We start from the raw sequence: 13,483 nt of genomic DNA, 5'->3' as shown, positions 1-13,483 counted from the left end.
AATGCAAAATGTGCAGTGGAAACAGTAAGTCAATGAATTCTCAAAATCACTCTTCTGCCAGCATGGGACTGACCCAGACTCCATGAACGTGGGTGTCAATGAGGAGACCTCAGAAATCTATGGGGACCCTTGTAGTAGATCAGTACTTATCCCTAGCATAGAAATGGACTTTGGGAGCCCATCTCACACAGAGGGATACTCCCTGAGCCTACACAAACAGGGGTGGGCCTAGGCCCTATCCCAAAGGATATGACAGACTCTGAAGACCCCCTACGAAAGGCCTCGTCCTCCCTGGGGAACAGAAAGGGTATGGGATAGGAAGGGTGTTAGTTGAGGGGGGCAGAGGAGGAGGGGTGGGAGAGGGAACTGGGATTGACATGTAAAACAATCTTGTTTCTAATTCAAATTTTAAAAAATGGAGGGAAAAAATCACTCTTCTGTCTCCTTAACAAAAGTTAATTCACTGAGTCATAATCTCTGCAAGTATATCCAACTCATGGTCCACAGGCTTATAAGTACGACCAGAATGGCTATGAATGAAGCCCAATACAAAATAGTGAACTTGCTTAATTTTTTATTCAATATTGCATTTCTCAGGTGTGAATTTTATAAACAGCAAGTTTGAATTCCAATATAAAACTGCTGGACATATCTGCAACAGCAATAGTCAAGTGATAACTTGGAGTTTATGAACTTTCAGGTCAGTTGTAGCTAAGTTAAAGAGTTATCAGAAATCACATATTAAAAAACAAAGATGTCACAGCCAAAAGCTATCAGGGAGACCACAGAAAACCAGAAGTCTCTGGCAGTGCCAGGAAGTCATTTTTATTTTTGCTTGTCATTATTCTAAGTTCATATACCCTTGTTCTTAAACAGCACTAGTTCACATTTATGTTGACATTCAGTGACAGTGGACAATTCTCTGCTCTGTTCATTGTTGTTGAGGCAAATTGGCACAATGTCAGGTCATGGTAACAGAAAAAAAGAGGCATTTATGCAATTGCATATGTCATACACATCCAAGTTTTCAATATATAATAGAGAAAAATAAATTACATTTTATATTAACAATAATATTTACACTGATAACATTTATTTAGGCAATTTGCACACCTATCTCTGATTATCTCATCATCATTGCCATGGTTACTATTCATTACCAACTTGACAGAATTTAGAATCTCCTAGTAGGCACATCTGGACATGACTGAGTTTCCAAAGAGGTTTGACTAAGGAGAAAAGCACCACTCTAAATGTGTACAGCAGCATCCCATGGTCTAGAGTCCTGACCTATATAAAAAGGAGGAATGGAGAAAGCCAAATTAAGCAACAGAATTCCAGAATTCTCCATTCTCTCCTCTCCCTCTCTCCCTCCCTCCCAGGACACATGTGAAATGGCTCACAACCACCTCCAGCTGCAGGGGATCTGGCTCTTTGGCCTCTTCCAGCACTGCACTCAGCTGCCTGCACCTACACATAGTCACATATGAAAATATGTAATTAAAAACAACATAAGTCTTTTTTTAAAAAAGTTCACTGCCAGCCCAGGACACACAGCAACCTTGTCTCAAGAAAATAAAAAAAGAGGAAAAAAATATAAAAGAAAACAGTAATCATATAAGAAAATACTCAGAAGTTAATATACCACTGTGACCAATATGCTGCTAAAATGCATGAATAGTATCACAATTGCATCCTTATGTATTTATATATCATCCAAACTAGCTACAATGAGATTTTATAATAATGTCTTGTATTTTAATCCTTGGGATTATAAATGTAAGTGCAAAAATCACTTCTTTTTTAGTAAGAGTATGACCATTCATAACTGTGGTGTGGTTCATTGTTCTCCTCTAGGAAATACTGTTTTTGATACAGGGTCTCACTAGGTCTCACTATGTAGCCTTGACTAGCCTGGAGCTCATAATATAAACCAAGCTTACATCGAATTCAAAGAAATCCACGTGCATGAGCCAGGATGCCAGGATTAAAGACATGCACCACCATGGCCAGATGAACTCAACGTCAGCAAACTCAATCTAGTCAGAGCTTAAAGTTAGTAACTTAAAATTTGAGGGCCATAGGTCACTACTATCCAATGCTGTTTTGTCAAACAAAAAACCCATAGACAAAGTTTAGATAAGTGTGGCTAGGTCCCAATAAAATTTACATGCAAAAAGAGGTAGGGAGAGGTATTTGCACAAGAGCCATAGTTCGCTGGTCCTTGATTTGTTTACCTTCATCAGAATAAAAATAAACACAGAGGTCCTGTTACTTCCACTGTTGAATCTCCTCTGTAATAACTTTCAGAGACATACTAACCCTATTTTGCAGAAGACAAGAATGAGACTTAAGACGTAAGACAAAAATGAGAGTTATTAGATGATTTAAAGAAAAATCTCCCTTTGGTCTAGCCAATGGCCTCAATGGAAGTTCAGGAGACCTCTTCACTGCTTATACGTGAGGGGAAATGGTAATAAAAGGGATATTTTCTTAACATTTCTTAAGCAACTTCCTAGGGCCTTGCATTGGACCAAAAGGAAGGCTTCCTGAGTTCTATAGCTACACGCTGCTGAAGACTTACCAATATTAATCTCATCATCGGTCAGAGTGTCCCCGATGAAATCAAACTGAAATGACTGCAGTGTCTGAGAAAATTTCTGAACCGCAGAAGAGTAATCTGCAAAGGAAGATGACAGTAGACATGGTCAGCACGGTTATCCTCTCACCAAGTCCCTCCTCACAGTTACAGCACACAGGAAACACAAAGGGACATCTGACAAGCAACCACTTGTAGTCAAGGAAGCAAAGAAATTTTAATCAGTTCTTCCTTTCAGAAGAAAGTCTGAACAAATGAAACAGCTATTTAAAAGACTCTTGAAGCCAGGCATTGGTGGCACACGCCTTTAATCCCAGCACTGGGGAGGCAGAGGCAGGCGGATCTCTGTGAGTTCGAGACCAGCCTGGTCTACAAGAGCTAGTTCCAGGACAGCCTCCAAAGCCACAGAGAAACCCTATCTCGAAAAACAGAAACAACAACAAAAAAATAAGTCTTGAACACTTCACAGCATGTTCTCATCCTTAATCCCTCTCCTCTCTGACTTGAAACTACTTAACTGAACTTTCCATTATGCATAACAGGCCAATATTTTCTTAAGAGTGCATCAACTTCTGAGTTCTTTTAGGTGTCTGTTCTTACTATTGTTTTATTCTCTAGCTTACAGACTTAAATCCAATTTATATGGAATAAATTGCCAAAAGCCTCTCCCAGTCCAGATAGCCCTCTTTCAATAAACTGTTTTAAAATGATTTCCAAAAGTGATGATGGTGCTTGCTCCCTACTAAAATTTTTTTTAAAGTGCTATAGACTTGCATGAGATCCGGGAGACCCTAAGGTAGAAGAACTTCTCTTACCATTTTATCTGAAACAATATGCCCCTTTCCTACCTGCCTTCCCCCCTTGCAAGGAACTCTCAGCACTTATGAAAGGCCAAGGACCTGGCACTTTCTCATTAGTTATCACTTGTTCAGGCTATCTGAGACATGCTGGGGACCTACTCCCCTCTGCATGAGGCAAGAGGTCACTTTAGTTTACATTACTACCAACAACAGGACATTAAGCATCCCGTAGCCTTTTTTAGGTCCTACCTCTTTAGCTTCAGGCGCTGCTCACCTTGATCTGTCCTACACACAAGGTTAGAAGAAAACTGATAGATTTCTCTGGCTACCTCCTAGCTTGCCTCTCAGACAACTGCAGCAAGTTAACCCCTCAAAAGCTTAGGAAGATAATTTTAGACTTTCTCAAACCTAAAAGTTTTTCTATAAATAATATTTTTAAAAGGTCCACTAAAATTCCTTATGTAGTTTTTAAGCTCAAAGATCAATAATTACAAAGACTAGCTAAACTTACAAAATTACCAAGTGGTCTTCTGGGTGTTCCATGACTATACTTGGAGGTATATACTGATGTAGTTAGAAGAATTAAATAGGAAATACTCGCCCCCTTGTCTTCTAGGGTCAATTAGATCCCAGGGGATTGTGAAGCATTTCTTAAAATGCTCTGTAATCATGGGGAGTCACCTGTTCTCTTGTTCAGGGAGGTCAAGGAGATCCCATCTGGTGAATTCTAACCAATGCCCAGTCTACAAAAGGAAGAATAACACAGAAGAAAATTTCCCTCATGCTTCCAAATAACACAATGGTCAAGTAAGGCCTTTGACTTATCCTGACATAGGTAGAATAACTGGTTAAAAATAAAAGGACTAAAGGAGCCAGAGGTTCCACCCAATCCCACATGACCCCTAACATTAAAAAAATTAATAATTTTCACAACTTACATTGCCTAAAACACCCAGCAGAAAAGAATAACCAGGATAAGCAAGAATGTCAGTATGCTTCTTTAATATTCCAAAGGACTACATTCCTCAGACATTACTAGTTCTCACTAGTGATTCACACATCGTCAGTATGCCCCTGTACTCCCTAATCCTTGAGACACTATTGGATAACATCCTATTACAAAAAAGAAAATAAAAACCTGATGGGATTCCATTTCTCCTTTAAGTCATTAGTTAGAAGCTGACTTTAACTGACTTCTCTTCCAAAGCTTCCAGGTGTTTGTTCCTTAAACAGGAGTCAGATGGAACAAACAGCTGTTTATACAGTTACTTATCCTTCTACAAGGCTCTACTAAGCAGTTCATTAAGCTACATAATTACATTTCACCTTACTAAACAAAAGTATTTTAATTGTGATGTTGAAAACTTTTTCATTAACTTTATCTCTTAATATTCGCCACAAGGTTATAATAAATGAGATCAAATGGCTGACTTCTTAACTTATGCTTGCCAAAAAAAAATGCCTCGAGCTCTTGAGCCAAACTAATAGCCTTACATCTTGTAATGGACAATGGTGACAAAAAAAAAATCAGTTTTGCTCAGATTTTGATGATCCCTCACGAAAGGCATCACCCTCCCTGGGGAGTGGAGGGGGTGTGGGTGGGATGGAGGGGTCCATAGGGGGCATGGGAGGATGGAGCGGAGAGGGAACTGGGATTTATATGTAAAATAAGATTGTTTCTAATTTAAACAAAAATTATTAAAAAAAGAAAAAAATCAGTCTTGCTAATACCTATGACAAAGCCTGACAAGGGTTTTTATATGGTTTTCTTGTCTGTTCTCTCCCTACCATATGGCAAAACTTCCCCAAGTATTTTAACTAAGATCTAAGCAAAAATGATAGCAGCCATAACAGTCTCACTTTTTGTATGTAACAGATTCTCCCACACTTAGCACACTCCAAGGATGCACACTGTTGTCACATGGCTGTGTTATGTATGGATCTTTGTCATCTATTAGGTTTAGTCATGGCCTTATTATTAGATCAACTCTCCTCTGAGGCACTCACACTGATGCCCCTTCTACATCACCTTTTGATAGCTTGGAAGCAGTTAGAGTAGTCTGTACCCCAAAACTCCAAACAGCAGTTAGAGTGATCTCTGAGGTGAGGAATTGAGGAATTAGGAGTTAGGCAGATTCCATGATAGGCAGAGAGATAGGGAAAGAAGCCCAGACTAGGTAATAAAAATGGTTAACTCCTAAGACAGCTGACTGAGACAGAAGCCTAATGGCTTAAAACAAAGACGTGGTATGATTTTCTCCTACAATTAACAAATAAGACTTCCTGCTAATGGACAGGCTGATGAATTCAAGGCAAACCAGATGACACAGCTGTAGGACAATCAGTCATCGAGTCCTTGTTCAAACTGACCAACCCTAAATTAGATGGGAAAGACTCTTAAAAACCCAGCCCTGGCTATATGTAGTAGGACACACCTTAATTCCAGCACTCAGGAGGCAGAGGCAGACAGATCTCTGTGAGTTTAAGGCCAGTGTGGTCTACAGAGTGAGTTCCAGAACAACCAGAGCTACATAGTAAGACCCTGTCTCAAAATAAATAGCCCTGGAGGAGAGACTGGATTTTTCGGGCTCTCCAGTGCCCCTCCAGTTTATATAGAGTCTTTCTCTCCATCTCCTTGATGGGTGTGTCATTGCTTATCTCAAATTGCTAAGCAACCATCCCCTACCCTGCTGCTAGTCTAGCTTACTTTGGCACTGGGCTTTCACTTCACCTGTAAAGATACTGGGGGACCCTAGAAACAGTAAAAAGGGCTTTCCTAAATGAAATATAACTCTCATCTTTTGGCAAAATATTGTAAAACCCGCTCCTCCCCAACATTTGTCTTAGGGACTTTAAGCCTACTTCACAAGGTCCTCTAATGTGTTTCCCCTCTCCCCCACTTACCTATGAACAAGGGTGTCACTTCCCTCCAACATTACCAATGCAACCTCACCATCACCACCTGTGCACCACAAGACTATCTGAACCACTTCATCCCCGATAACCCTTCTGACCATATCCACCTAACTGGCCATCCCATTTTAAATCTAACTGAGCCCTCTGCTGGTTCCCAGTATTGCTGGGGATGAGGAGAAAAATTTGGCTTACCTGCTCTAGGAAAATCCGTTCAAATTCTTACCTACCACCCCACTTTATTCAAACATGATGAAGTCGAACTGGTGCCTACTTAGAGCCTTCTTCACTCCTACTGACTAGTATTCAGGGTACTTTAAGGTACTCTGCACACTAACAAGGAGAAAGGTAAACTAAAACCAAACTACAAACCCTACAATCTAGAGTGGTGACCTACCTGAAAGATGTGCAGCTGCAATAGTGGGAGTAACCAGCTAAACTCTGATTGGATTTAAGGACCGCTTTATGAAATGGAAACCAATCCTTACACGGATGGCCAAGAACCTGAGACTAGATAGGGTAGGGGCCAAAGGAAAAATCAAATACTACTATTTTTCTAAAGGAATATAGCTAAGAAATTACCCTGAGAAGCACTCGAAACAGTTCAAGGCATGAAAGCTGAAATAGAAACAATAAAGAAAACACAGAATGAGGTGATGCTGGAAATAGAAAGGCTGGATAAATGATCAGGAACTAAAGATGTGAGTATAACCAATATAATTCAAGAGATGGAAGAGAGAATCTCAGTTGTTGAAGACTCTCTAGAGGATATACAGTCATCGACCAAAGAAAATCTCAAGTCCAACAAATCCTTAACACAAAATATCCAGGAAATATGGGACACTGTGAAAAGGCCGAACCTAAGAGTAATAGGTATAGAAAAAGGTGAAGAAATACAGCTCAAAGGTACAGAAAACATAATCAACAAAATCATAGAAGAAAACTTCCCCAACCTGCAGAAGGATATGCCTATGAAAGTACAAGAAGCTTACAAAACACCAAATAGACTGGACCACAAAAAGAACTCCCCTGACACATAATAATCAAAACACCAAACCTACAGAATAAAGAGAAAATATTAAGAGCAGCAAAGGAAAAAGGCCAAGTAACATACAAAGGCAGACCTATCAGAATCAAACCCGACTTCTCAGTGGAAACTGTGAAAGCCAAAAGTCCTGGATAGATATCCTACAAACACTAAGGGAGCATGGATGCCAACCCAGACCCAGCAAAACATGCAATCACTATAGATGGAGAAAACAAGCTATTCCATGACAAAACCAGACTAAAACAATACATATCCACAAATCCAGCACTAAAGAAAATTCTGGAAGGAAATGATAACTACACTCACAAAAACATAGGCAATGGATAATCCAACTTTATCAAACATGAAAAGGAACAGGCGGGCAAAATCCACACACAATGACACCACCAACAATAAATCCAAAACAGAAAAGAACCAACAATCAATGGACATTAATATGCCTCAATGTCAATGGTCTTAACCTGCCCATAAAAAGATACAGGCTAACAGAATGGATACGAAGAAAGAATCCTTCCTTCTGCTGTATACAAGAAACACACCCCAACTTCAAAGACAGGCATTATCTCAGAGTAAAGGGTTGGGAAAAGATTTTCCAAGCAAATGGGCCCAAGAAACAAGCTGGTGTAGCAAGCCTAATATCTAACAAATGAGACTTCAAACAAAAATCAATCTAAAGCGATGAAGAGGGCATTTCATGCTCATCAAAGGAAAAAGTCCAACAAGATGAAGTCGCAATCCTGAACATCTATGCTCCAAATACGAAGGCACCCACATTTGTAAAAGAAACATTACTAAAGCTCAAACCACACACAATTATAGTAGGAGACTTCAACACCCCACATTCACCACTAGACAGGACCACCAGACAGAAACTTAACAAAGAAACAAAGGATCTAACAGAAGTTATGTCCCAACTGGGTTTAACTGATATCTATGGAATATCAAAACACAAAAGAATATACCTTCTTCTCAGTGCCACATGGAACATTCCCTAAAATTGACCACATAGTTGGCAACAAAGCAAACCTCCACAGATACAAAAGAATTGAAATAACCCCCTGTATCTTATCAGATCACCATGCTTTAAAGTTAGATTCAACAGCAATACAAATTGCAGAAAACCTACAACCTTGTGGAAATTGAATAACACCCAATTGCACCATTCCTGGGTTGAGGAAGAAATAAAAAAAGAAATTCTTCCTAGAAATTGATGAGAATGTAGACACAACATACCCAGACTTATGGAACACTCTGAAAGCAGTGCTAAGAGGGAAGTGCATAGCACTAAGTGCCCACATGAAGAAACTGGAGAAAAGTGACATTAGAGAATTGACAGAACAACTGAAAGCTTTAGAGCAAAAAGAAGCAGACTCACCACAGAAGAGTAGACGCCAGGAAATAATCGAACTGAGGGCTGAAATCAATAAAGTAGAAACTAGGAAAACATTACAAAGAATCAATGAAACCAAGAGTTGGTTCTTTGAGAAGAGCAAGAAGATATAGACCAACCTCTATCCAAACTAACCAAAAGGCAGAGAGAGAGCATGCTAATTAACAAAATCAGAAATGAAAAGGGGAATATAACAACAAACACTGAGGAAATCCAGAGAATCATCAGGTCATACTTTGAAAACCTATACTCCACGAAATTCGAAAACCTAAAGGAAATGGACAGTTTCCTGGATAGATATCATTTACCAAAATTAAACCAAGAACAGATAATCAGTTTAAATCGACCTATAACCCCTAATGAAATAGAAGCAGTCATCAAAAGCCTTCCAACCAAAAAAAAGACCAGGGCCAGATGGCTTCAATGCAGAATTCTACCAGAAATTCAAACAAGAGCTAATACCAGTACTCCTCAAATTGTTCCACACAATAGAAGCAGAAGGGACATTGCCAAACTCTTTTTACACGGCTACAATCACTTTGATACCCAAGCCACACAAAGACACAATTAAAAAAGAGAACTACAGACCAATATCCCTCATGAACACCGATGCAAAAACACTCAACAAAATATTGGAGAATCGAATCCAAGAACACATCAGAAAAATCATCCACCATGATGAAGTAGGCTTCATCCCAGGGATGCAAGGATGGTTCAACATATGAAAACCCATCAATGTAATCCATTATATAAACAAACTGAAAAAGAAAAACCACATGATCATCTCACTAGATGCTGAAAAAGCCTTTGACAAAATCCAACATCCCTTCATGATAAAGATCTTGGAGAGAACAGGAATAACAGGAACATATCTAAACATGATAAAAGCAATATACACCAAACCAACAGCCAACATCAAACTAAATGGAGAGAAACTCAAAGCAATTATTCTAAAATCAGGAACAAGACATGTCCACTCTTTCCATATCTCTTCAATATTGTACTTGAAGTTCTAGCTAGAGCAATAAGATAAGAAAAGGAGATCAAAGGGATACAAATTGGAAAGGAAGAAATCAAACTTTCACTATTTGCAGATGATATGATAGTCTACATAAGTGATCTGGAAAAACTCTACCAGGGAACTCCTACAGCTGATAAACACCTTCAGCAAGGTAGCAGGATACAAAATTAACTCAAAAAAATCAGTAGCCCTACTATATACAGATGATAAATCCAATGAGAAAGAAATCAGGGAAACATCACCTTTCACAATATCCACAAGCAACATAAAATATCTTGGGGTAACACTAACCAAAAAAGTGAAAGACCTGTACAGTAAGAACTTTGAGTCTTTAAAGAAAGAAATTAAAGAAGATACCAGAAAATGGAAAGATCTCCCATGCTCTTGGATAGGTAGAATCAACATAGTAAAAATGGCAATCTGGCCAAATGTAATCTACAGAGTCAACGCAATCCCATCAAAATCCCAACACAGTTCTTCACAGACCTTGAAAGAACAATACTCAACTTTATATGGAAAAACAAAAAACCCTGGATAGCTAAAACAACGCTGTACAATAAAGGATCTTCTGGAGGCATCACCATCCATGACTTCAAGCTTTATTATAGAGCCATAGTTCTGAAAACAGCTTGGTATTGGCACAAAAATAGACAGATAGATCAATGGAATAGGAGTGAAAATCCTGATATTAACCCACACACCTATGAACACCTTATTTTTGACAAAGATGCTAAATCTATACAATGTAATAAAGATAGCATCCTCAACAAATGGTGCTGGCACAACTGGATTCATTAGATCAAAGGGGTCAGTAGCAGGCTGGTGAAACCCACAGACACAGCTGACGTGAACAAGGGGGAGCACATCAACCCCAGACTGCTGTCTGGGAGGCCAGTACAGGACTGATCCAGACCCCTGAACATGGATGTCAATGAGGAGGCCTCTGCACTCCAGGGGGCCCCTGGTAGTGGATTAGTATTTTTTCCTGGTGTAAGAAGGGATTTTGAGAGCCCATCCCATGTGAAGGGATGCACTCTTGGCCTGGACACATGGGGAAGGGCCTAGGTCCGGCCCAGTATGATGTAGTGGACTTTGGGGAGCCCCCGTGGAGGGCCCTACCCTACCTGGGGAGTGGAGGGTGGATGGGGTCGGGGGTAGGTCGTGGGCGGGGAAGGAGAGGTGGGGTGAGGGGAGGGAGAGGGAGAAGGGTTTGATATGTGAAACAAGCTTGTTCCTAATTTGAACTAATAAAAAAAATTTTTAAAAAGATATCCTGAAAGACATTCTTCTACACTCAAATATCAGTATCTTGCTCAATCATCATCAAGGAAGCTTCCTCCCACAGTAGATGGAACCATATACAGAGCCCCACAACTGAACAATGTGCAGAGAAAGTGAGAGATCTTAAAACACAAATTCCTAAGTAGTATGTCTTCATCAAATTCCTCCACTCAGGGAACATTGTGGAAGAGGAGGCAAAAAGATTCTAAGAGCCAATGGGAATGGAAGACACCAAGGATACAAAGCCTTCTAGACATAACAGTGCAGAAACACACAGGAACTAGCAGAGACTGTGGCAGTATGTACAAGGCATGCATGGGACTAAGCCACATGGGGTCCCAGCTGAGAGGGGAAGTGGACAAAAGCCCCCATCCCTAACCAAAGCTATCTCCAACTGATCACCACTTGCAAAAGAAAAATTAGTTTTCTCCAACCAGTTCTCAGTATACAAACCACACTGAAGGTCAGGTCCCATGCCCAGCGGTAGATGGCCAACACAAAACAAACTCAGTGGACTTTTTTTAAGGTTCTTTGACCCAGAAGGCTCTGTCTGTACATTTTGTAATATTGTATGTCTTCTGGTTATATATTATGGTATCATCAGATTTTGTGTTTTTATGGGATTCTCTGTGTACAGATGAGTGAGTCTCTTCTTCTATGTGTGTTTCTTGCACTGTTTTGCTTCTTTTTTGTGTATGTTTGCTTGTTTGGGCAAACTTGTTTTTTTTAATTGCCTCTTTGTTTTCTAATGAATGAGGACAAGAAAGGGTATGGATTTGGGTGGGTGGAGAGGTGGGGAGGGTATGAAAGGAGTTGGTGGAGAGGAAATGGTGATCAGAATATGTTGCATGAAAAATCTATTTTCAATAACTAAATACAGCATATTGTAAAAATAAAAAAAATCACTAGTGTCAACTCTAGCTTACTGCTCTTGTACAAGACCTGGGATTGATTCCCAAAGACCATGTGGCAGCTCAAACCAGCTGGGACTTCCATCCCAGGAAATCTGAAACACTCCTGGGATCTCTGAGATACTGCTTAGAAATGGTGAACATAAACTCACACAGGCAAACACACATAGAGAAAATAAATTGAGATTAAAAAAGACAAAATTATGATGAAAGATAATTTTATAATAGTAGACAAAATCCATCAGAAAGATATTAACAATTATAAATATAACATTGACCAAAGAACACTGAAACAAAAAACAGACAGCAATTTAGGAACAAACAAATCAACAAAAACTAGATAGAGATATCAGTGTGACACATTTAAAAATAGAGAAAACAAACAGGTACAAAACTGAAAGAGAAATGTAAGATACTAACAAACCTGTAAACATGCTAGATACAACATACATCTATAAAGGCTTTTAAGTATCTCTATGAAGAAACTACAGTTTCCCCCAAATTCACAAGGAATTTTTCCAGGATATATAATTCAGTAGGACAATAAATAAGCCTTGATAAATTTAACAAGATGGAAATCCTCCAAAGTATATTCCCTGACTGTAAAAGAATGTAAAAAAATAAAACAACTGAAAATAATTTAGGGAAAAACTGGAATGGCCTTAAGTAAGGCAATGATACTTTACATACAATATCAAAGAATAATTGATGAGCTGGGTGGTGGTAGTGAATGCCTTTAATCCCAGGCACTTGACCAATCTAGTCAAGAGTGATTAGAATTCTCATTGCTGGTGAGAATGCAAAATGGAACACCAAGTTTGAAAGACAATTTGGCCCCTCTTCTAAAACTAAACAATAGCTTGGCATGGTGAACCAAACCCAAAATCCCAGCTTTTGGGAGCCTGATGCAGGAGTATCTTCAATTTGAGGGCAGCCCAGGTTAAATAGTGAGTGCCAGATCAGTCTAGTCTACGTAGTAAGACCCTGTCTGAAAATATTAATAATAATACAATAAGATGAACCTGTCTGAAAATATGAATAATATTAGTAAGATGAACCTGTATGAAAATATTAATATTTTTAAACCACCTAAACATAACAAAACACAGTGATCACCCTTGATATTTCACGACATTAAAAATGTATTACCAGTGCTCATTTTGGTGGCACATATACTAAAGTTGAAATGATTTAGAGAACACTAGCATGGCTGCTGTACAAGAATGACAGGCATTTTTGTGAAACTGTCATATTTTTGCAAAATCCATGCTCTGCATGAATGAATATCTTATAATTACGTCCATTGTTTTGTATACTATTTTTTTAATTAAAAAATTTCTAGGAAACAAAAATGGTCAAAATTGTTAAAATATGTTCACACAAAATCTACACAAAGACGTTTATAGCAGCATTATTCATGAGTGATAAAACTTGGAAGCAACAAAATTTCCTCAATTAGATGAGTAGGCAAATATATAAACGTAGTCCATGGACAAAGAACTGTGGGTAAAAATGATGAG

The 13,483-nt window shown here is 39.0% G+C and overlaps 1 protein-coding gene and 1 non-coding gene across 4 annotated transcripts in view; one reads left to right on the top strand and one right to left on the bottom strand.

Annotated features, from left to right (window-relative positions):
- The window catches only part of LOC100765371 (oligophrenin-1), a 332,542-nt gene that overhangs the window by 216,480 nt on the left and 102,579 nt on the right, over positions 1 to 13,483 (bottom strand). For all 3 annotated transcript variants that reach the window (XM_027431711.2, XM_027431712.2, XM_027431713.2), the window contains one exon: positions 2,585 to 2,680. In XM_027431711.2, coding sequence (XP_027287512.1) covers positions 2,585 to 2,680 — 96 coding nt within the window. The remainder of the gene's footprint in view (positions 1 to 2,584; positions 2,681 to 13,483) is intronic.
- On the top strand, positions 13,115 to 13,221 carry LOC113831151. The gene has a single exon (XR_003488151.1). It is a non-coding gene; the product is annotated as a U6 spliceosomal RNA (small nuclear RNA).

The sequence above is a fragment of the Cricetulus griseus genome, chromosome X (assembly GCF_003668045.3).
Source record: "Cricetulus griseus strain 17A/GY chromosome X, alternate assembly CriGri-PICRH-1.0, whole genome shotgun sequence".
In the NCBI taxonomy this organism is placed as follows: domain Eukaryota; kingdom Metazoa; phylum Chordata; class Mammalia; order Rodentia; family Cricetidae; genus Cricetulus; species Cricetulus griseus.
Note: the sequence above shows the minus strand (reverse complement) of the source record. Positions and strands in the feature narration are given on the sequence as shown.